At 47.3% G+C, this 24,590-nt stretch overlaps 1 protein-coding gene across 1 annotated transcript in view; it reads right to left on the bottom strand.

Moving 5' to 3' along the window:
• Nucleotides 1-668: 668 nt before the first annotated feature.
• Nucleotides 669-24,590, bottom strand: part of RCSD1 (RCSD domain containing 1) — a 37,662-nt gene continuing 13,740 nt past the window's right edge. Inside the window, exons 2-7 of the mRNA XM_014947429.1 lie at nt 10,662-10,769; nt 8,019-8,108; nt 6,597-6,668; nt 5,104-5,307; nt 3,608-4,272; nt 669-2,735 (exon numbers count right to left, since the gene is read on the bottom strand). Coding sequence (XP_014802915.1) covers nt 3,622-4,272; nt 5,104-5,307; nt 6,597-6,668; nt 8,019-8,108; nt 10,662-10,769 — 1,125 coding nt within the window. The 3' untranslated portion in view covers nt 669-2,735; nt 3,608-3,621. The remainder of the gene's footprint in view (nt 2,736-3,607; nt 4,273-5,103; nt 5,308-6,596; nt 6,669-8,018; nt 8,109-10,661; nt 10,770-24,590) is intronic.

The raw sequence follows: 24,590 nt of genomic DNA, 5'->3' as shown, positions 1-24,590 counted from the left end.
TACCCAAGCCAACGTTTCCTGATAGTATGGATGGGGCAGAGATACATGTCCACATGTATCCGCTGCTTTCGCAGTGTCATGATACTAATGCTGGCCAAGGAGTCTTTTCTAAAATTGCTTTCACTTCAGGGCAGGGTTTGTGCGTTGCTTAAGCAAGTGTCTCCCTGAGAGGTAAGTGTGTGTGGATGCCTTCAGCTGATAGGCATATTTTTTCCTGCAACTTTTAAAGCCATTAAGGAGAAAGATGGTGATGCAACTTCTGGCTCATAAAGTCTCTAAGCTGTCGATTGCTAAAAGCTGGGAAATCTCACAGGAAGGATCACTGTGTGTTGCCTTGGGTTTTTTATGCTTCCCCCAAACAAAGATGCTGCTGGAGAAATGGTAGAAGTCTGGTTGGCTTTGCTTGCTTCTATTCCTAGATACCTGATACCTGCAGGGCAGGGGCAGGGAATGTGGCAGTCTGCACAAGTCACTGCTTGCCCCAAGGAACACCTTCCTTCTTGGATTGAGCACGTTGGTTATTGCTGTTCCCCAAAAGTAAAAAAAGCCACAAATTAAATTAAAATTGGATGTTGAACTGTTCCAGTGGCAGTGGAAATCCCACCCTGCTACAAGCGCTCCCTACCCTTCCTCAGGCTCCTTCATCTCCCCAGGAGGAAACACACGGATTTTGGGTTTATTTTATTCCACCTTTTATTTCTTCTCTTTCTCCCTTGGATTTCCATTCCCTTGCTCGGGACACACATATTCATTCTCTGAACAGGCACACATGTATCTATATATACAGTAAGGCACAATCACTCACATCCAGATGGGACACTCTGCTGAGAGAAGAAACAGGGTACAGCGAATCATTGCAGCCTGCCCTGGAATACAAGCTCTAACAAACAGATTAAAATGGATTCAAAGGCAACAATGCTCCACAACATGGCTCAAAAGGATGTGGGGGTCGTGTTTGCCAGCAAGCCCCGTGCTATACAGGAGGGGCACTCGCTGGCTCTCAGCAAATGACACCTCAGTGCTTTCACCTGGGAAAAAGAAAGGCAGGGCACAGAGCCACTTCTTTCCTTGCAATTTTAGAGCTGGTGAACGAAAAGGGGGTATCTCTCAAAACCTCTGGGTTTGTGACACTGCTGTGTTGCAGAGCCTGCTCCAGGATGGACGCAGGCTGTGTTGTGTAAAATGCTTGTGCCTGTCCAGGGACAAGCCAAGGCTCTGACTCTGCTCAGCCTGAGGTTTGCTGGGAGGAGCGGTGTGATGGATGAAGAGGAGCTGGCTGGGTCTGCCCTTGGTCTCCGTAGCTGGGGCTGCGTTGCTGGGTACTAGGTGGCTGGTGGCAGGTTCAAGAACTGGCCCCTTACACCACCTAACAACTAGCTGACTCCTTGGCTCCGCTTTTGACGGGTCTGGCTCTCTGTCTCCAGCAAGCCCAGGCTTGTCCACAGCTCCGTGTCACGCTGTGGACATTAGCCCCCTGGCCTTGAGCCGGAGCAGCTTTTTATTCAGTATTGCAGGTACAGCTTCAAGCACTACTGTCAGGAAACTGGTCAGGTGAGGGTCTGTTATCTATCTTTCCCCAATTAACTTATTTCTTATAGGTAACAGAATACTCTCCAGATATAAAGCTTTTTTGGCTTAACAATGGCTAGACCCATGACTTAACTAGTATCCCAAGAGTGAATGCAAATCTAGTACAGTGCCTGGGTACTTAGGAGGGACTGGCTATCTGACCTTCACAAATTCATATTCAGTCAGGCCATACAACTGGAAACGTGGCCATCTAAGACCTCTTCTTTGACCTATGTAAAATTAATCAGCTGTTTCCAGTAAGCCAGGACGCTTTCTATCATGAGTGGCACTTGGTGGCCACACACTGAAAGTATCAAAAAAGGATAAAAAAATTGGATAGGTTCTGGAAGTGAGAAACACTGATGGATGGGCAACCTTTCTAAGTCTGTACTGGATCCCACAGTCAGATAAGAAAACTTGCCCTGTTGTTCTACGCAGCACATCTTTTCTGTGCATAAAATCTGTTGGTTGTTACTTTCCACCAGCACTAAAACCACCCCAAAGTTGAAGCACACAGAAAAGTTGCCTTTCACAGCTGGCTGTTTCACAGATCAGCCAGCTCAACCCCCACTTCAAAGGGATTTCATGCTTTATGAACAATGTCCTAAGACTTTTCCCCATGTTTAGGGTTCACATTGTCTGCCATATAGCATATATGGAGAAAACATACTTTTTCCTACTGTTAAAACATTATTTACTTAAATTTGAAAACCCAAAATATTTCAAAAGAAGCTACCAAAAAGGCACCATACATGTATGTATGTAACTAATGAACTTCATCTAAGACCAATGCAGGGGAGAAGAAAAAGACATTTTGGGGCAGGATGAAGGAGCATAGGGACCGGGTGTGGTGGTGGCTGTCAGCTCCAGGACAGCATGTATCGGGTCTCTCAGTCCTCAGGTATCACTGAGGAACATCAGCCAACACTTCAGTTTTGAACTCCGAAGTGATTGCAAGCCAGTCTCTTGTTCCAGCTGTCCCAAAACATGATGGTGCAAAGCAGAGAGCTGGCGAGCAGCCACTCAGCTCTGGGATGAGTCAGGACCTCGGTGGGTATCTGCTTTCTGCTCCTCTCCTGCCACTGAAGGTTTTCCAGTAGCTTCCACCTTGATTGGGTTAGATGACTCCTATTCACATGTTAAGTCTCCTGTGCCCTGATTGGGTCCTTTTGAGAGGGGAAAAGTAAGGAAATTATGAAAAATAATCATGAGTCTAAGTAAATACAGTGCTGGGATGCCTGTGACCTGGGGGGGACTTTGGTAATTTCTGTGCTTGGAGGCAAAGGCGAGGTGCAGCCTGAGCACCAGCCTGCTTCCTTCAGGTACTCCGTGCCAAACCAAGGAGGCATTCAGAGAGGGGACAGGTGGTTGAGGTGGAATGAGATGTTTCCTCAGGCATCTGTGACTATGTTAGCAGTGGTTCAAGAATAGGTAAGAAGGTCCATGGAACAAGCCCTGCTTTAGCCAGTGGAAGTCCTCTTTTATTTCAAGTGGCAGTGGCCTGTGCTTGCACGCTTCCAGGGCTGATCATGAAACTGGTCTGTGTGCAAACACTGTTTTTGCTAACAAGCCAAACACATATATATAGAAAATATATATGTATGCATGTAAACACATAGAGACAGAATATATATGTATGCATGTATGTATACAACATGTGCACACATATACATAAATATGTATATGTAAGGAGGCATACTGAGATAGTATATATCTGGTTACTGCTAGGGAGAAGTGCTTTTTACTGTAAGTACTTCCAAATTGCTTTCGAAACAGGAATTGAGCAGGGTGCCTGCTGAGCAGAGCCTCTCTGTTTTACTGAATCTAGAATGGGCTTTGCTGCTTCTCCGTCCTTTCTATCCGTGACACCACCCCGGAGGGCTGGTTGCTTCAAATACCTCTGCAGGCCTGAGATTTGATACTCTTGAGGTGTGGGGAGCAGCAGAAATGTTGGTGTGTCCCATCACAGTTGCCATTTTCATTAGTAAGCAAAACCCTGGGGTATTTTAGGAGCCATCATCACGCTGACCCGTCTTACCTGTGTGCCATGGTTTACGCGGTGGCCTGGTCCTGCGTGGCTGACGTTGAAGCCTCATTGGCAGTCTCTGAATCCACCGCGTCCTGCAGCGGTTCAGGTGCCAGTGGTGTTTCTTCAGTGTCTGACGTTCTCTGTGCGTCTGTGCTCTCACTGGTCTCCTTCACTTCAGCTTCAGTTTTAGCTTCTTCCTGTTCCTTGTCCCCCTTTTCCTGTTCACAGGCAGTGCCTTGCTGCTCTTCTCCTTGGGAACCCTCGCACACCTTCTCCTTATTTCCAGAGGGAGGCTGGGGAGAGTTCTCCTGCCCTGAGGCATCATGACACACCTCCTCCTCCTCCTCCTCCTCCTTGGCGTTCCCTGTGTTACTGTTGCAAGGAGTCATTTCCTCTGCCTGTTTTTGCCCCTTTTCTTCATCTTCTGATCTGCTGGATCCTTTCCTTGATGGGGGCTTCTCATCAGACCCCGTCTGTTTCTTTTGCTCTTTGCTCCCTGTTTCTACCTCCTCTGTCTTGGCCTTGGGCTCAAACACCTCTTCCCCATCTTCCTTGGCACCATTTTCTGGAGAGGTGATGTTGACCCCTAAATCTTCCCCATCTCCATACTCGGACAGAGATCTTCGGAACTTCCTGGAGGGAGGCCTGCGCTTTATCGATCCTCGCGTCCGCACCTTGGAGGCAGGGAAAGCAGACATTGAAGCAGTCAAGAGAGCTGTACTGGAAAGCACAACAGAGGAAAATACCACAGGGAACTTGATTGCTACACTGGTGGCCTCACTTTTCCTTCTCTGCTACCGAAAGGTAGGGAGACAAGGACTCCTACCCATGAGAGACTACTTTTGAGGACAAGCAGATTCCTAGTATATGCCTCATTCTGTAAAGCTGGTGCTGGAGGTCACTTTCTCAGTTTAAAATGTGGCTCTTTGTCCATGTTAGACCCTAACCCAAGGACACTGCATTCTTTATGTAGGTGCCACTGGCTTTGGATGTCTTGGCCTTTTCTACTTTTGGCAGTTTAGTGGTTGAGGAAGGAGTCTGCACTCCAGCTGAGGATGGTGCATACAGGTTACAGCACCCTGTTTAAGCGCTGTGAATTCTGTGGGACACCTGGCAAACCATCGTATTCTGTGTGGCTCCCTAAACTGCATCTCAGCCAACCTTGACATTTGCTGGGATGTGGCACTACCTCTTTACAGTGCTACCAGCCACCCTGTTACTGCTGAGCTGAAGTGACTGAGTTCTGCTGCTTTACCCCTTCCCTTCACCACTGGGCCAGGAAGGCTGCTGGAGCTGCTAAACCACGAAGATCCATTTGCAGGTTTGCAGAGAGGAGGCTCCACAGAGCCTACACTGAAAGGCTGTTTCGAACCCAGGGCATAAATCTCCTCTCTTGCACACTGCTATGGCAGGACTGAGGGCTAGAGCCTCCTCTTCTTCTTCGTCTCCAGGCGATAAGCAAGCCATACCATGCTGTGATGGAGAAATCCTAGCACATACCCTACCTTGTTATAGAATTGCAGCTGAGTGCCTTCTGGGGGTTGATCAAAGCTGACCGGCGTCTCGTTCACTTCGGTGGGCTGGGACTGAACCCCTGGGCTGCTGGGTGTCGAGGGAGGGGTGCTGAACGGAGAAACCAGGACTTTCAGACCAGGGCTTTTGGGAGATGCTCCCGGCAGCAGAGCAGCTGGAGCAAAAGCCAGATTGGCCTGTAAAGAAAAATCCCCGTCACAGGCGTGCGTGACACTGGTGTGTACTACATGCGGTAACCACACGGAGGAACCATTGCTCTTGCCACAGGAACTGCCACATCTCTCAGCTGTCATAACCCACATACCTTCTGGTTATGGGTCTCTCTTGGTGACACTGTCAACAAACAAGTCTGGGCAGAGAAGTTACAACTGGACATTTGCCCTTCCCCAGCAGCTGGATCTCAGGATGCGTCCTTTTGTCATCCTGAGGCCTTTTGGGATTTTCCAGTGACCCAGCCAAGCCAGCACAGTCTACAGTGGCTGAGCTGGGAGAAAGTCTGACAAGCAGCCAGCAATCATTTTGAGATTTAAACCGTCCCTGCGTGTGGCCAAGCAGACCTCGTATTTCCAAGCCTGTCTGCAGGTCTTCTGAATGATCTGCACAGTCATGAGGAGCGAGAAGACCATGGAAAGAAGCACGTTTGTGATTAACTATGGCAAAACATATCCTGCCGGCCTGTCACTAAGAAGCTCTCACAGGCAAATGTCCTTGGGTGCATTAAGAGGAAATAAGCTGACGTTGTGTCAGGGCAGCCAAGAGGCATTGAGCTCTGGAGTCGCACGTGCCGCCAGGAGAGGCAGCTGGCAGCAGCAGGGCACTATGTCTATGGGTTATTGAGGGCTGAGCTGCCCTCAGCGCCATGAATCGGGAGCCAGGGCAAGGTACAAAAAGGTCCAGCAGCACTGTGTGTGTTAGTGTGTAGCTGGGGAAATGGAGGCGCAGGGGGGTGCCAGAGCCCAGCGCGCACTCCCCACTGCCAGGACTGCAGCTGCCTGCGCTCAAGGCCAGCTCCCTGATAGGATGTAGGTGACTTAATTTGATTTAGACCACTGCGAAGAAAGAGCTGGAAGAAGTCTCAGCCAGGGTTTCCTGCACTTTCTCTCACGAGCTGCACTTAAACTGAGGCTCCTGCCCCTGCTCCCTGCCTGAGGCATGCTGCTGACATACCCGTGCCCAGCCATGTACCCCACAGATCCAAATGATCCTGACCTGCCTATAGACACGCCTGAGGATCACTGGACTGTTCCTGATGCTGGTTACCATTACTAGACCTGCTCTGCCTTCCTTGTCTGTGTATTGTGTGACTGGGCCTTTGTTGGTAAGGCCACTGCCCTGCTTACGTAGCTGTCACCCTGCGTTCCTGGATCCCCTTCCCTTGTGGCTGTTCTGCAAGGGAAGTAGCTGTGACAAATGCCAATCAGTTTTAATTTGCTGGGGCAGATATGTGCACTCCTCCAGGACCTACCTGCAGCTTTTCAATCATGGGGGAGCTTTTCACCTTGACCTTGGGAATGGGGCAAGCGTTTGGGGACCGCTTCTGTAAAACAAAATGAAACATGAAAAAGTCACAGTAAAGTAGGTGAAAAAGAGGAAATACAATGAAGGCAGAAAACTTGGAAGAGATAAGCAGAGAGTGCTAGTAGAGGAGCAAGTGAAGCCTCACACAGTTTCTTCACACAAAAGACTGATTTCTTCTTTCCTGACCATGCTCCCTTTCTGTTATCTAGCCATCCTAGGGCTCGACATACATGTATCCTTCCTTTGGGAGGAAGGGTGACAGTCTGCTTTCTGGCTGAACTATCTGAGTTAGGTGATGTGTAATGGCTCTGCTGCTATATGGACTTCACTAAGGTATCTAACCTATGACACATTTTCCCCTGATATTATTTCAGGAGCAGACAGATTAAAATTCTACCTCTTAAAGGGTACAAGCCTTAACGTTGATAAACATTGTGAACTTTTTGTGACAGGAAAGACTCTCTGCCACCACTTGACTAACAGAGTTAAAAGGTACCAATTAGTACGGGCAGGAAAGGGCTAAGTGACTAGAAAGGTAGAGCTATGAAAGGCTGAAAACAGCTTGAGAAAGGGAAAGTGTTGCTTTAAGAAGGGCCAAATTTCTTTTTCAGTTGCAAAGGAAAAGTAAGGATTCCAAGATTTTAAAGCTTGTACTCCTTTGGCATGGAGGCAGAAAGAACCTGTAGCTGTCAGAAAAGAAGAACAAAGAACCAGCCTCTTGTTAAGGGGAGGTGACAATGTGAAATTTGGTGGGTAGACCTCATACCCTGAAACACAGAAGGGCAAAAGTGACTGGAAAGGGCCTGAGCATAAACTTTAGTCAGTAGCAGCCAGCTTACTGGGACCTGCTCATTCAAGGGTGCTGTATGGAGGACACCTCAAGACAATATTCTGTTGTTATTGCTTACAGAACCCCTCTTGACTCTGGATTAATTATTCCCTTTTTCTGAAGAAGGAAAAATCTCAAGAGCAGACCTATTATGCCACTGTACTCAATCTGCTAGACGTCATCTGAAAGCAACAAACAGCATGGACGCTCCCTGCATTAAGCGCTGTTCAACTCTAATTAAGTGCCAGCAGTTCCTGCTTTAAAATACTTGAAAGGTGGTAACTGGGTGGATCTGTCAGTCATCTAAGGGTAAAACTAAAAGCAGCAGGAATGGGATGTGTATCCATGCTACAGGACTGGGACACAGCATGGAGCTGACTCTGAGTCAGTAAGTATGTGTGAGCAGGGGAAGGTTTGAGGCTGCTTGATTGATACCTTTTGCTGTACAGCCTGACCCCTCTGCTACCTCCAAGCTTGTGTCAGGAGAGAAGAGGTTGTAGAGAGGAGAGACTTCGTCCCCCCTGTTAAATTGATACTCACTTGCTGATCATTGTCACTTGTCTCAGTTTTTGGGCAATACAATGGAAGAGAGCATGGTGGTTTCCTCCGAGTTGGTTTATGTGGTGGTACCTAAGAGAAGAAAACAACCAACTCAGCAGCAGGGAAATGAGGTTTTTTAAAAAAATGAAGTGAAATTCAAGCACCAAAGGGCATGCTCTGTAAGTGACCTGCTTGGATGGCAGGGCTCAGCTTATCTAAAGGAGTCATCCAAAGGCAGCACAAGATATTAGCGTTTGGGAAAGTTGCACATGCATACTAGGTGTGCTTGTAGCATCTCAAGCCTAATCCTAGTGTTGGAAGAGTAGTCTATATTCAAGCCTAATCCTAGTGTTGGAAGAGAAGTCTGTATCTCTTTCCACAGCATGAACCACAGCACTTCATGTTTTGTGCAAAAGACACTTTTCTAAGCTGTGGAGGGTGGAGAAGCCTTTCCAGAAGCTTCATCTTCAAAGCATCCTTCTGGAAACCCCCTCATACTGTTATTGTTCTCTTTCCTGTCTTATTACCAGGATTTCCTTTTAATGAGTCTCAGCTGCTTACCTAGTTCATGATTTTCCTATTTTGCATCTGGTATATTTTAGGGGCAAAAAGGGTAATTCTGACTTTTTCAACATACTCTACAGCCCCATCCATTTCTCTCTAATGAAGAAGAGCAGCTTGCAAAGGCAAGTCTTCAGCCATAACCTTTAATTTGACTAAGATTCTCCAGGGGAGAAGGAACAGGACGACTTAACAGCAGGGACACCAGTTCCTTCTGAATGTCTTCAGGCACTCAGAAGTAACAGAGTGCTCACTAGGAATGATGAGACACATAGCTCAGCACCTATGGAGCTGCTTCTTCATAACAGTTGCTTTGGTCTTGAAGCCAAGATGTGTCTATTTTTATGCCAGGTTTGTAGTCTCCTGCCAAGCTGTTAACACACTTTTCATGTGTTAAAAGAGAAAATACTTGGATAATATTGTGGATCTTGGATAATATCCACAATATAATATTTGGATAATTTTGTTACCTTCTAACAGGCAGGCATATGAAAAGTTGGATCATGGTGTCTTTGCCCTCTGTAGGGTTGGCTGTCTTGGAGGACCTGTAGACTTGATATCACTTAACATCTGGTGATGCTGCACCCAGCCATGGCAATGCTGCATCTCTAAGCAGCCAAGGACAGCTCTGCCTGTATCCTTATGTCATTCTGGGAAGCAATATTATCATGTCTTATTGAAACCCCACCATTTTGCAACCATGAAATGCTGCACTGTGCCACAGTGAACGTATCAGAGGTTCCCTGGTTGACAGGTTCCCCTTTGCTGGCACAAGTCAAGCAATGGTTAAAGACCATCCACTCAGCCATTAATCTGAAGCCAGCTTGAGAAAGCTGATGGGTAAGTGACAGATGGCTTGGGGAGAAAAGACAGAAAATGTTGTCCCTCTTCCGTTTCTGGAGAAAGTGAGTTTCCCCCAACTGTGAGGCCCCTCCACACTGCCTTGGCTTGGGGGCCGCAGAGGTCTGCAGATAACACAAGAGTGGCCTGGGAAATTTCTGCCTTTGTAAGGGACTTAGTGCAATTAAATCCCATGCCTTAAAAAGAGGAAATGACTGTAATGGGACAGATGGAGTGGTGTTCTGCTGACTAGATGGGGAAAAAAAAAAAAGTTAAAAAGTACTTTGGAAGAGATAGGCTATTCCCATCCTGGGGCCTGGCTAACCTCTGGGGGTGCTAACCTGTAATAAATGGTGGCACGCCAGCCCTGCAGGACAGAGGTCACCATTGCATCCAGCTAAAGACAGGAGGGGTGACAGGGAGGATCCACTGAGGCCCAGACTGAGCAGCAGAAGGAAGCAGTTCAGTTTGAAAGGGGTACCCACTGACTGAAGAGGGCCACCAGGAAACATTTATGCTTCTAAGAAAAATGCATAATGATACAGGAGGCTCTCCTAAGATGTCAACCTCCATCCATAAACACTCTGACTTTCCTTTCCTCCTAAGAGAACTATTCTAATGTTTGGCTTATCTGGTGAAAGACAGCTTGTGAGATAATGCTTGGCATAGTCGGCTTTCAATAAGATAAAGTTTCAGCATGATAGAGGTAGGCCCAGAGTCTGAAATGTCATTGGGAAGAGGTAATGAGGGCAAGTAAAGAGACAGCTTTCTCTCTCAGACCTATTCAGAAGGAATTACCTGGAGGAAACCTTCTCCTTTTGTGAACAAGGTGTTAGTGACCTGCCACTGGCTTCTACACTCTATAATCTGTTATTTGCTTTCTTTTGCCATGGCTCAATATTAGCTATTTCATTATTGATTGTTGCCCTCTGCCCACAAAAGCCAGCCCAGATAGTACCTGCATTGCTGTCTGCTACTGTTAAGTATATATGTGTACGCTATCAAGCTTCACAAGTCTCAACTACAGTGTCTAGTCATCCTGAGGTATGGCTCTACTAGAATACTCACCTACAAGTCAGCAATGCATGGAAGATGACATCATAGCTTGCATTGCACTAGGAGACAAATCCTTTGGGAAGGGTCAAAATCTAGGTGGAATCTACACTGAAGCTGTAACTTGTACAGGCAGAGGCGAGTGCCTCATTTCCCACTTGATTACTTGCTGATTGCAGAGCTTCTTACCTCTTTTCCAGTGATACTGGCTGCTTGCTCTTTGAATTTCCCTGCTAGCTGGGCCACTGAAGGTGATGCCGACTTGTCCACCTCTGAGTTGGTCTCTGCTGGCCTGTTCTGACAAATTGGGAACAGCAAGTCATGAGCAAAGGCTGGGAAAAGCAAGCAGGCTAGAGAGAAGCCTGAGTATGTGTTATAAAGTTCAAGAGTAAGCAGGGACTTAAAGCAGAGTTTCTCACATCTGGCATCAATCATCCAGTCTGAGAGCAAGAGATTTGGGAAGACAGTACCTAACAACATTTTCAAATATCCCAGAAAACCAGTAATTCATGCAGAGCCTTTCAGCTCTAGCTGAAGAGCCTACATTCAGTATTTTTCACTGGAAGCAAACTAAGTATTTCAAGCCAAGTGTCTGTTCCCCATCTCTTCCTTACAATGAGCAGATGGAGTGGGGCAGTAAAGGACATTCCCATACACCTTCTCAGCCCTCCCATCCCTTTTTTACTGCCCTGGTCACTGGCGCCCTTCCTTTTCCAGTGGTTCTGGAGAGAGTGGTTGCTGTGAGAAGCCATTCCATGTCCTCACAGCAAGCCAGCATCTGCTTGGGGATGTCCCTGTGCTGTTCGGCTCTTTTGGCAGTGAAATACTCAGGCGGGTGGGGGAGAGGGAGGAAATACCAGGGCTGAGAGAAGCTTCCCCTCCCCTAGGTCAACAACTGGCTGAGAAGCAGGAGGCTTGTTGGAGACTGCATGATGCGGCTCTTGCCACAGCACAGAGCCCTGGTGTCATCCCACATTTACCTTGTTTTCTTTGCTATGTGTGTATCAAGCAATATGAGTAGAAAGCCCTGAAATCAAAGTTGATGAAAGGAAACCTTTGTTCTTCATCTCTCTGGTATCTGATGCCAGGGAAAACTGAACCAGAGGAACTGAGAACAACTAATCAACAATCCTTATTTTGTTAGAGGCAGAGGCCTCTAAACAAAAGCCAGGCTATGAACCATCAGCAAGGAACCTCATACCTCCACTCCCTGTACAACCACCATGAACGCATGACCAGCACCACACTTCCCACCCCTCTGCCTCAATGCTTTTCTCTTTCTCAGGCAGAAAGTTTCCCCAAAGGCTGTTGCTAGAGGAATACATTCCTGTTTCTCCAAAGACTCCAGCAGACCCCTTCCTTCTCCCTTTATGCCACTTTGCCTGGAAGGTACCTGCTCTCTTGTTAACACAAATACTCCTTCAGCATTGCTGAAGATGAAGGGCCCTCAAAACACCAATCTGGCCCACATATGGACTATTTCCTTTGGGTCACCACACTACAGAAGCTGAAGAAATAGCTGTCATAACTTGAAATCATATTAAAGAAGGAATTTCTTTAGACTCCAAGTTTCTAGCTTGAAAGAAAATCAAGGAGTTTACATTAAGGATCATCTCATCATCTGCAGCTTAGAGCACTCTCCAGTCTGAAATACCTGGTCGAGAGAATCATGGCTAAGGCCTCTTCGCATCGTGGAAAAGGGCCTTTCTCAGAGAGCTGTAAATAAATGCTCCTCTTTCTCCCGGGCCACAAGCCCCAGTAGATGTCTGCCATTCTCTGTTTCCAGGATCCTGATATATTGAGGGTAACTTTCTGACACAGCTGGTGACGGAAGGAGCCCTGCTGGACTGTTGTTTGTCAACAGGAGATTGTGGGGGATGTGACAGTTGGAGGCTGTCTTGGGCACAGGGATGGCAAAAGGATAGAGTTTTCCATTCTTAGAGAAGCAAGGAGAAGGGTCAGCAGAACTGCCACCACTTCCGGAGGGCGGACTTTGGTCTTTTCAGGACCCTGCTTGACAGAGTCCCTAGGGAAGCAGTCCTGAAGGGCAAAGGAGTTCAGGAAGGCTGGACATTTTATAAGAAGGAAGTCTTAAAGGCACAGAAGCAGGCCATCCTCATGTGCCGAAATATGAGCTGTCGGGGAAAAAGACCAGCCTGGCTGAACAGAGAGGAAGAAAGGGAAAAAAGGAGAGCTTTTGGCCTTTCAAAGAAGGGACAGGCCACTCAGGAAGACTACAAAGATGCTGTAAGGCTATGCAGGGAGAAAATTAGAAGGGTCAAAGCCCAACTAGAACTTAACCTTGTTTTGGATGTTAAAAACAATAAAAAAGTTCCTAAATAAAAGGAGGATTAATGAGAATCTCTATCCTTTATTAGGTAGGGGTGGTAACATGGTGACAAATGATGAGGAGAAGGCTGACGTACTTACTGCCTTCTTTGCCTCAGTCTTTAGTAGTAGAGTAGGTTGTTCCCTGAGCACCCAGAGCCCTGAACTAGTAGATAGGGGTGGGGAGAAGAATGAAGCCCCCATAATCCAAAGGGAGGTGGTGAGGGATCTGCTCCAACACCTGGACATACATGCTCTGTGGGGCTGGATGGGATCCACCTAAGGGTACTGAGGGAGGTGGTGGAAGTGCTCACTGAGCCACTTTCCATCATTTACCAACAGTCCTGGCTAACCAGCTAACCAGGGAGGTCCCAGTGGACTGGACATTAGCAAATGTGACACCCATCCACAAGAAGGATTGGAAGGATGATCCAGGGAACTACAGGCCTGTCAGTATAACCTCAGTGCCTGGGAAGGTCATGAAACAGATCATCCTGAGTGCCATTATGTGGCATGTGAAGGACGCAAGGTGGTCAGGCCTGGTCAGCATGGGTTCATGAAAGGCAGGTCCTGCTTGGCCAACCTGATCTTCTTCTATGACAAAGTGACCCACTTGGTGGATGAGGGAAAGGCTGTGGATGTTGTTTACCTGGGCTTTAGTAAAGTCTTTGATACGGTTTCCCAAAGCATTTTCCTGGAGAAAGTGGCTGCCCATGGCTTGGACGAGAGTACTCTTCGCTGGCTAAAAAACTAGCTGGAGGGCTGGGACCAGAAAGTGGTGGTGAATGGAGTTAAATCCAGTTGGCAACTGGTCACGAGTGGTGTCCCACATAGCTCAGTACTGGGACCCATTCTCTTCAACATCTTTATCAATGATCTGGATGAGGGGATTGAGTGCACCCTCAGTAAGTTTGCAGATGATACCAAATTGGCTGGGAGTGTTGATCTGCTGGAGGGTAGAAAGGCTTTGCAGAGGGATCTGGACAGGCTGGATCAATGGCCAATGGGATGAGGTTCAACAAGGCCAAGGCCAAGGCCATGCAGCGCTACAGGCTTGGGGAAGAGTGGCTGAACATGAGCCAGCAGTGTGCCCAGGTGGCCAAGAAGGCCAACAGCATCCTGGCCTGCATCAGGAACAGTGTGGTGAGTAGGACCCGAGAGGTGATCGTCCCCCTGTACTCGGCACTGGTGAGGCCTCACCTCGAGTACTGTGTCCAGTTTTGGGCCCCTCACTACGAGAAAGACATTGAGGTGCTGCAGCATGTCCAGAGAAGGACAACAAAGCTGGCAAAGGGTCTAGAACGTAAGCCTTATGAGGAACAGCTGAGGAAACATAGGTGGTTTAGCCTGGAGAAAACGAGGCTGAGAGGAGACGTTATTGCTTTCTAAAACTACCTGAAGGAGGCTGTAGCCAGGGGTCGGGGGTCGGTCTCTTCTCTCAAGTCACAGGTGATAGGACAAGAGGAAATGGACTCAAGTTGTGCCAGGGGAGGTTTAGATTAGATATTAGGAAAAAATTTTACACTGAAAGCATTGGAGTATTATCAAGCATTGGAACAGGCTGCCCAGGGAAGTGGGGGAATCATCCCTGGAGGTATTTAAAAGACGAGCAGACATCATGTTTAGCGATATGGTTTAGTGATGGTTTTTGTCAGTGTTAGGTTGATGGCGGGACTAGAGGATCTGAAAGATCCCTTCTAACCTGTGCAGTTCTATGATTCTATCTCCTCCATTAAACTTCCCATACACTTTGAACCAGCTTTCCTGCATCCAGCCACAAAAGCCATATCAAGCTGTCTTCTCTCAGTGAACTCTAGTACCTTCCCCCCATCTTTTCAGCCTTCATTAGAGTAATTACAGGCAGGGGAAGTAGCAGATAAGGAGAATGGAAGAAACAGTGAGGAAGGCAGATCAGCAGGGCAACCTGCTGCAGGTGAAAAATGATGGCTGGGCTAAGTGAGGAGTGAGAGTGGTTCCCAGCTGCAGGCTGGCTCCCTGCTGCGAAGGGAGGGCAGGCTGGAAAGAGGAGGGAGCAAAGAATGAACCTGGGAAAGGCAGGATGGATTAGGAGGCTTGGCTCAGCATAGCAGCTCCCAGGATACCTTGGCATGGCAGAACGGACACCTGGACTGGGGACTCAGTCAAGGCTGAGGAGCTGCAGGTGCTCAGTGTCTGTGATGGAAGGATTGCCTCCCCTTATAGTCCCTCCTTCTCCAAGAGCTTCTTTCACAGCCCTTTGCTTTTACCCAGAAAAGACACTGCACTTCCTCTTGGCCTCTTTGACCTCTTGTTTTGGGGTGGTTGTGTTTTTTCTTTCCTTTTTTTTTTTCTTTCCTTTTTTTGTTTTTTAGTTACAGTCTGAAAACACAGCTCCCTTTCTTTAGATTTAATCAAAGCTGTGAGGCTGGAATGATTCTATGCGTTTCTTGTTTTGCTGGTAGCAGGCATTGATTGCAACGCGGCTCTCGCCGGCGTGAAGCGCGGTGGCCAGGGCGCAGGAAGCAGTGAACATGCCATTCTAAGATTAGCACAAGTAGCCCACGGGCTGTGTCCTCCCGAAACTGCCAGCTGCAGACTCTCTGATTACGCTACACGTTTTGCAACAGGAAAAGTCCTTTCTCAGATCCTTTCTGGCAATTACACTGCCGTCTTGTATCCAGCTTTTTCTACAGCTTCTTTTTTTTTTTTCCTGTTTTTATTTTTTTTTCCCCAGCTGGTGTGGCAGGCTCTATGCCTTCTAGTCAAGGAAAAGAACCATACCAGGGCACTTGGGTGCAAAAAGTTCCCTTCCTTGTGCTTCAACTGTTCCCCTGACTTCCAGGGGCTGGACTGGCAGTCTCCCTCCCACTGGGAGGAAGGTGGGAAGCCTCACTTTCTTATTCTCACCCCCAGAGCATTTACCAGCCCTCAGCCTCTTCCAGGACTAAGACATTTGTCTGTTCCTCTCACCCAAGAGCTCAGTGCTGGCTCTCTTCTGCTCCACGGTATTAATGCAACCTCTTCTATTCCTGGTCATTTTTCCTGTCTTGGTGACACAGGCAACCACTTTTATGAATTATGAAGAGAAGCAGCTCTGCTCTTTTTTGGCAAAATAGGTGAAATTACTCAGTTGTGAATTTTGCACTCTTTGCAGCCAACTGCTGATTCTTTTCCTTTCCAGAAGAGAAGAGTAGTCAGCCTGCATGGGCTAAAACCAGTGAGCTAAGGTAGAAAACTTACTCCATCAGTAATTTGGTGACTGCTGCTCTGAGGTCTTTTACTGTTCCATAAAAATAAATGTCGAAGCATTGCATATTCTGAAAAAGGTCAGACAGTGCAGCAAAACAGGAATTGAATTATACCATGAATGTAAGCATGGCACTGCTTGCAAAAGAGGAAGTGCAAGAGCAAGTTCTCTGTAAGGGATTTCACTTTCCTCTTCTAAATAAATTTATAAAATTGAGTAAATTTGAAAATGGCTTTCAACCCCATCTCTCATAAAACTGAACCTCGTCCCATTGGCAGCACTGGAGAAGAAAGTTCTGTCTTTATTTGTGGGTTAGGTACAATCATGGCAATTCAAGCTTTCCACCAAAGCCTCTCCTTCCTTATGCTTTGGAGTCCCTGCCTCTGTTGTGAGAGCAAAACTGCACACCAGTCCCTGATTCTGCAGAGTGCCTGAAGGAGGGCCACTGGTTTTAGGACAGATCCCTGCTTCTGTCACAGGCTGCTTGTTGGAAACACCGCCAGATCCCCACAGAAATGTCCCACGCCATCCCTGCTGTATCTTTTCTTTTATCAAGCATTCTTTGTGGAGATGCCTGGATGCTGTGGCACAGTCAGCTCTGGCTAGCACAGTCCCAGCTTCACTGGTCATTTAATGTTCCAGAAGATGTGGGGGCTAGTAAAGGCTGCCTGATGTGGGAGTGATAATGTCTCACAGAAGGGACCAGAAGTACAGCAATGTCATTTCCTGGCTCAATGATATTCGCTGATTCTCCTGGACCCACTGTGGGCAGCAGGTGAGAGAAGGTACATGTTAGAGGCTCACAGAAAAGAGGTCAAGAGGCTGAAGAGTTTCTCTGCACATCCTGTTTGGGTTCTCACAAAGAGCTTTTCTTAAAGATCATGGATTTGAGCTACAGGTGGGGAGTGTCACTACAGACAATGAGTTTCTTATGAAACCAAAATTGCAGAGAATTTGCACTCCTGTGGAAAACTGGAAAGCTAGAGGTGGCTTGGGGGATGAATTTGAATGTCCTACTGGGACTGGTGCAAAACTGGCTCCACAGTTGCAGATTTGGTCATGACCCACCCCCTTGCAACTGAAAGCTACTGTGACTCCATCTCACGGGACTGCTATCCCACCAGTTTTGTCACTGTCCATAATATGCTACTGGAAATGCTAGTCTGAAAGGGTACCAGGAGCAGTGAGAAGCAGACACTGAAGGAGAAGTTCAGGTTTGGATTTGTGCATCAGGTTTGGCTAATGAAAAGAGCAAAGGTCTTGGCTGCCATACAGTGGAGTGTTTTGGCTTAAACAGCACTTAAATACCAGCAGAGATTTGTACGGCCCTACTCTCCTTCCCTCCTCTATGACTCCTCTGACTTGTCTGCTTTTGTTGGGAGGATATTTTGGCCACATGGAGCACCTTTTATCTGAGATGCAAGCCCTCCACAGCACCTTGCAAGACTGGAGTATTCAGCGGCTATGAGATTAGTGATGGTTACACAAGATTTGGTACTGGTCCTGTGTACTTTCCACCCCCATTCTAGTGCAGCTGCATCTAGGCATGGTTTTGAGGCTAGTCCTTGACCTCCACATCCCACCCTTCCTTCTAAAGATCTTCACAGGAATAATTCCCTGCAGCCAGTTCTCACACCAGTCCATTGTGTTGGCCGCCTTCCCATGCCCTGTGCATGCACAAGCTCTGCAGATGTCCCCTGTGACTCTCATGCTTTTTTTTTTTTTGTTGTTTTTGTTGCTGCACATACAATCTACCTCAGCAAAAACAAATATGGCAAATATAATGACAAATATAGTGTGTTAGAGGCAGACAAAATAAGGCACCCGAGGCTTGGGGCTAGTGCCTTGATTGCACAAACAGTATCCAGAAATAGTGATCCTCAGCACCCAGCTCTCAACACTGCGCCATGAGAAGGCAGTTGTCAGTATGACAGATGAAAGGAAGAGAGGGCCACTGCTTTTGGGGTGCAGTTTCATAAGGTCCTGGTATTGGCAGAAGGACGGCTTATGTTTCCAACTGCTCATTCTCCCTTGACCTTTCCTTTCCCCCTTGCCCCCCCAGCCCCTCACACCGGTGTGAGTTTGTGGGGCTGTGCTGTAAACTGGATCGCTGAAATGATCTGGGCTAAAAATACGTCCCTTAACTCTTTACAAGGTTATTTTTAACCCAGATCATTTCAGCGATCGAGTTCACAGCACAGCCTGACAAACGCTGGCGCTGCCGTAGCGGGAGGGGATGGAGGGGCGGCGGGGGCAGCGCAGGGGTGAGGACTTCTCTTTAACCGCTGCAGCCAGAGGCTGAGGAAATTGCATCCTTATGTGTTCTCTCGTTCAGAGGGCTGATATGACAGAAAAATCATATTTTTGCCTGCCTGCTGGTAAAGGCTGTTCTGGTCTGTGGCACCAGTATTTCACCCTGCAGTCTGTTGCCTCCCGCCTGACGTGCAGCTGAGTGCAGGCTGTGAACCCAGGGAGCGCCTGTGAGCCATCACAGGGAGCACATTACCAACACTTGAGTGATTCGAAAGGTTTCCATTAAGCATCCACCAACGCCCCACAATTACTGTTTCCAGGAGCCCCACTTGAAAAAGCAGCAGCCACAGAGGTGGCTGGGGAGCGTGTTTGCCTGGCTGCATGGCAGAGGCAAAGCTCTACACCTGTAGGACCTGCTCGGCTAACGAAGGGATATGGGATGCCTCCGTGGGGAGGAAATTATACTTAAGTCAAAATAAACCATCATCACGCTCTGCCTGGAGGCCAGTGAGAAACTCTGGGAAGCAGTGCTGTGGTTTCCTTTGAAATTAAAGCGTCAACCCTCACCGCGGCACTGGGTTTCGGAAGGGAATGGAGCCTCTTGCAGAGCTCCCCATCCCTTCTTGGCTCAGCACACCAAAGGCAAATGACACGCTCTCTGTGCAAAGCTTTCCCAGACATGACACCTACCGTTCTCATTTTTCAGTAAGGTAGCTGCGGGATGTGAGGAGCCAGCTGGTCATGGGCCTCGAATGCATGGGAAAGCCTACACCATGTGCACTAGGGTAACTCTCTCAGCTTTGGGAGCAGTGCGGCCTCAATCTGATAGCGCTGCCTGTTTTTCAGCATAACTGAACTCATTCCCAATCAGCTTGGCCGAAAAGAGCTGTTCTCAAACTTCTTAAGTACATGTTTCTGACCCAGAAAGCATCATTTCGGGAATGACACATTAAGCTGTAGTGGGGAACGTGACTCCTTGCAGAGCTCCCCAGGGGCTGGAGAGGGGTGAATGTCTCCTACCCCTGTGGTGAGGTGCTGTAGCCCCTCTCCTGAAAAGACTCCCCTTGCAGAGATGGGGTTTAATGAACTGGAGGTGTCCTGCTCGCTTGCAGACCAAGCAAGGGTTAAGTGATGACAGTACTAGCTCCTCCCTTACTGCCATGCCGATTTAGGGTGACCATTTCCATACACAAGAGCTGATCCCTTCTCCTGGCCCCATCTTCTTTTTGACCATTGAGGCCAGCTGGAGGCAAAAGGCTGCTGAATATTCACACGGTACATCATCTAAGGTACAGTTCCTGTCTATCTGGAGAGGACTTGAATTTATGCTCTGGAGAATACATCATGAATTTACCTCTTTACCCACCAAACACACTTTTGTGTCAGACCAGTCCTACTTTTTGAAAGGTCAAAATAATATTTAATAATGATGCAAAACATAATAGAAATGTGCCTGCATGAATTGAAGTAATAAAATCTTTCCTTCGGTTAGGAGTATCTTTAGTACCAGTTCTAAAGGCAAGTGTCCAAAGAGGTCCATCCAGCCAACTATGCTTTTCTACCCCTGGGTTCATTTAATGTTCAAGGAAGACAATCTAAAGAAACATGGAATAGTCCCTGGCTGTTGGTCTTAGCCTTAAAGCAGAGACAAAGAATGGACAAATTTAGGTTCATCTGGACAAATCTGCCACTCTTTTGGCAGGAAATAAGTAACTGAATTTTAATTTTCAACCTCTTCTTACAGGCATCAGCTATTTTGGCTCTGGCGTTTTACCAGTGCAGTTAGAAGGGCAGCTCATAAAGAACTCCTCTTTAAATGAACTAAAAAAAACCTGAAGAATGGTTTTTAATTAGGATTGGATGCACGTTACTGATAGAAAAATCTCTCTAATATGTAGTTTGTAGTTTCATGCAAAGCCATCTCTCTGCATCTGCCATTTAGATAAATCCCTGTTTGCACCTTCCTGCCAACATAACCTGAACCCATTCGTTTATCTGTGTCCATGTGAGTACATCAGTGGCATCAGGATCATATTGAAAGGGGAACATTGTTCAGACTGGGAAGGGAGAGGTAAGTTCACAGGGCAGGTTTAAAACACAAACTCCCCCAAAGGAGCAAACTGAAAAGCAAGAGGGTGGGAAAATACCTGAATCACAGCGTGAGGAACTGGGCAGGAAAAATCAGGAGAGACTGCTAACCACAATCTGAGCTTGCACATTCTCCTCGTGATCCACGAAAGCATCAACGCGGGCTGAACCCAGCTTGCCCAGGAAGTGGGTGGGCTCACACTCGCCTTGGGCCATTTTTTGCATCCCTAGAAGGAAATCTCACGATGCTTGTTCCAACTGGAGCTCAGCAGCATGCTGGGACTCTGGCTCAAGGAGCAACACATCCCAAGATGTAAGCCCTGAACAAACAAACCTCTTCTTGCTACACTGACCCCTCTCCGTCCCAGCGAAGCATCCTTCTTCCCATCTCTCTCTTTGTCCTTCTTCACAAATCATTCTCACTGGAGACCTTCCAGCTCTCTGTTTCAGGGGGGATTTATGTGGTTTATTTATTCACTTGGCCTCTTATCTGGCAATGAAGCTGCTCCTTGTCTGGTTGTGGTAAATTTTAATCATTGGCAGAAGCCCCGGCTAGAAGTGGCTTCAGCTGTGGCTCTGTGATATCTTATAGCCTGTCCTGTCCATCATCGTGTCAGCGTAGCCCATAGCACTCTGGGATGCAGGGCCAAGGCTCCTACCTGCATTTCCTACTATTTGTTATAGAACAGGAATGATAATTACTGTGCTGTGCTCCACCAAAGCAAAAGCTACTGTGTAAGCTGCTTGCGTACCTATCTCTGGTGGGGCTAGGCTAGCTCTGTAAACTTTGCATATCAGAGCTTTATCACAGTTACTTTCCAGGAGAGGACAAGACCAGAATACTTCGCAGATCTTTTGGGTGTATTTTAATGCTGGAAAATAAATAATATTTTTCTACTTCTCTCTTTCTGTTATGTTTTCTTTGACCAACTTTTACCAGGAGCTAAACACCTCCATTTCACATCCCAGATGAGAACTTTAAGAATGGCAGCCTGCACAGAGTCCTCATCCTTTTCCTCCAAGCTTCCATCAGATGGTTGGGGAAAGAGGAATAACTGGCCTCAAACTGCCATGGGTCCCTCACTCACAGAACATTCCAGGGCTGATATCAGGACACAGAATCTGGCTGTGAAAGAGTATTAAAGGTACGTTGACATGTATAATAATGATCCCAACACGCACTGCAAAATGCTTGGCTCTTGTTTGCAGGGACTAGTATTTTAAAGGTCGTGCAAACAGGTTTCTAGTTTGACGTGCAACAAAAGGAATTAGTGGTAAGCCTCTGTCTTTCTCCTATGAGAGCGTGTACAACTATCCAGAACCATTGCACTTCCAAGATCAAGCTTTTTCTATGTTAAGGTCAATCCTCAACCAGTGCAGGGTGACCTCCATGTTTGGTTGATGTCACATGCAACAGAGTCAATCTTCAATCCTGCAGCTCCAGGGAAAACAATCTGCAGACTGTGGGAGTATATTGGGAATGCTGGAGTTTGGGCTCCAGATTTCTGAACGCTTTGTGAACACAATGGGACCTCAGATTAGGTTTGGGACCAGTCTGAGCTTCTGGGCCCTGAAGACGGGCTTAAGACTCCTCTGACTCAGGCACACATCTCTTCTGCACATATCTCTAGGTAGCTGCATATACCTTCAGACAAGGGGGCACTCACTAATTGAGAAATGTCAAAAACAGTCAAAAAAATACTGGGCATAGAAGTTTTGGAGACAGACAGGAGGTAAGGACTCACGATTACACATGCTCTCACAGCAGCCCTAATAAAGATTTGACTAGAACTACTGAAATGCACGTTGCAGAAAGACATATGTCAGGTCTTCTCTTAAAACTCTTCCTTTTGTAACATTTTCAGTGGAGACCAAGCTTCTTGCCTGGGTGTAAATCACCGCTGGCCTGTCTCTTAAAGTCATATCATACATGTCAATGTACCCTTAATACTCTTTCACAGCCAGATTGTGTGTCCTGATATCAGCCCTGGAATGAATTGGAAATCTTACTTTCTTGGCTCAGCGAATAAATTAGCCACAAGAACAACTCTGAGAAGTACAAAATACCTCCTCAGAGTGGTACCTGGGTCAACACTTATCCCACCACAGATGAATGAACACCGAATTAGTGTGTTTCTGAAGTCAATTGCAAGGCTGTTGCATGGCTATAAGGACAGTGATAAAGAGGAAGGAGCTTTGACTGTAACACAGGGCAGACTAGTATGAGGAATGTGGACTTTGAAGGAGGTTGCACATTTGGTTTTAGGAGAAAGGGCAGGAAAATCCTTCTTTACACAAAATATGTAAAAATATGTAACATTTCCCTGAGTTTGCAACTCAGGGCAACATTTTTCTCAAACTTGCTGTGGTCTGGTCTTGATTTTCTGAGTTCCCTCATGAACTGCTGCCATCTTGGCACTCAGGGTCGAGCACTGCCCAAGGGGTAACGTGAGGATATTCCAGCTCAGCAATGATGACCAACCTTCATCCAGAACACAATAAACAACTCCTAAATACAGTGCAGTAATTTCAAAACTACAGAGACTCAGATCTGCCAAATTTAAAGGCTCACAAAAGCAAGATTTAGGAATTGGGTGGAGTTGGGAGATACCTTGTAGCCAGAAACTAGTAAAGGGAAAAATGCTTTTCAAGGGAAGGGGCACGATGTTGAACTTGTTTGCTGTATTTTAAAGAAATGGTTCATGTACTCCCCACCCTTGCCTACTGAAGGTAGAAGGGAAACTCCTGGGTTTTTTCCTTCTTTCAGTGGTTTGAGCTACCCATCCCTACGTGTAAAAGGGCCTGGATAGTTAGTACGGTGGCTGGAGTGAGGCTTTTCTCAAGAAAGCTTTGCTGCCTGTTTGGATCAGAAGCTTGCCCAAGGTCCTTCTCTGGTAGTTCTCCCCGAGTAACCTTGGGACTGCCTAGAGCTCCAGAACATCAAGGCAAGTGGTTATCATGACTAAAAACCCACCCCAATCATACTGGGCAACAGGGACCACTGTGAGGTGGCTGGAGTTAGGCAGTGTGGTTTAAGAGCATCACACGTGCAAGTGCATCTCCATCACCCCCTGCGACATGGTGACCAGTAGAGCCAGCTGGTGCCGGGTGTGAGGAGAGGGGCAGGGGAGAGCAGCCAGTGCCAGACGTGCAGGCAAGGAGCTGTGTCCTTCACAACAGAATTATAGGAAACATCTGTAGACATCAGGAAATTAGAAGTGGTAAATACACTATCTGCTTTCTGTTTCACAGAGTGACTACAATGAAAAAAGAGATGAGATAATTGTTATTTTAACCTCCTCTCTGAGAAGTCCCTCCCCGTGCTGTTGACGTATTTCTGCTAGCAAAGTGGGTGCAATGCAAGTGTTACGAAGCATCTTTTTTCACGACGGACGGTCGGTACGAATGCCAGCTTTCTCTACATCTTCTGAAAGGCATTTCTTCGCAGCAAAGTAACTGCACGAAGTCTCAGTTTAACTTGACGAGGTGGAACTGCTGCTTGCTGTCCTCACAGCCTCCTGGGCCAAAAGTGGAGAAAGCAGCCTCCAGTTTGCCTCCGTGGAGTTTGTTAGTAGCATGTCCTAACGTCAACACTTCGGTCTGGAAAGGCCCTTATATAGGAAGAGCATGCCAGCCACCTCACACTAGTCTTTGGCTGGTGTTGAAAATTTCTGAGGCTGGATTTATGGCAAGTTGTTCTTTTCATTCTGCCATGGTATGTAGCTCTCAGGAGCGCCTGGCCTGTGCTTGCTAGGCGCTGTCTGGTGAGATTAGCAAAACCAGCAAATATCATTGTGAAAGGTACGAGTGAGATCTTGAGACCCCCTCCCTTTTAGTAATGGCAATATTTGGCAATTGCCTAGTGCCTACATGTTTCCAACCCTCCACGGGCCAGTTCATTACAGCAGCAGTACTTCAAACCTTCATGGTTAGGACCCTCTGCTGAGAGGGCAATGTACGGGCTTGTGCAATTTAGTGCTTGTGTAGCCGCAGCTGCATACCCCACAGAAATGGTCCCAAGGGACGTCAGGGTTTTATCTGTCAGCAGACCACCAGGCAGGTGCATGAGCTCCCCTCTGCCCCTGGGAACCTTGAATTCTTTGCTAGGTGTTGGCACGGCTCTGACAGGCAGGCTGGCAAGTGCTCACCCTAGCCTTGTACGAAGCACTGGATTAAAAATTCTCTCTTGCTAGACAGGCTGAAGAGTTTGAAGCCCACACCCC

The sequence above is a fragment of the Calidris pugnax genome, unplaced genomic scaffold (genome assembly GCF_001431845.1).
Source record: "Calidris pugnax isolate Ruff unplaced genomic scaffold, ASM143184v1 scaffold95, whole genome shotgun sequence".
NCBI lineage: Eukaryota > Metazoa > Chordata > Aves > Charadriiformes > Scolopacidae > Calidris > Calidris pugnax.
Note: the sequence above shows the minus strand (reverse complement) of the source record. Positions and strands in the feature narration are given on the sequence as shown.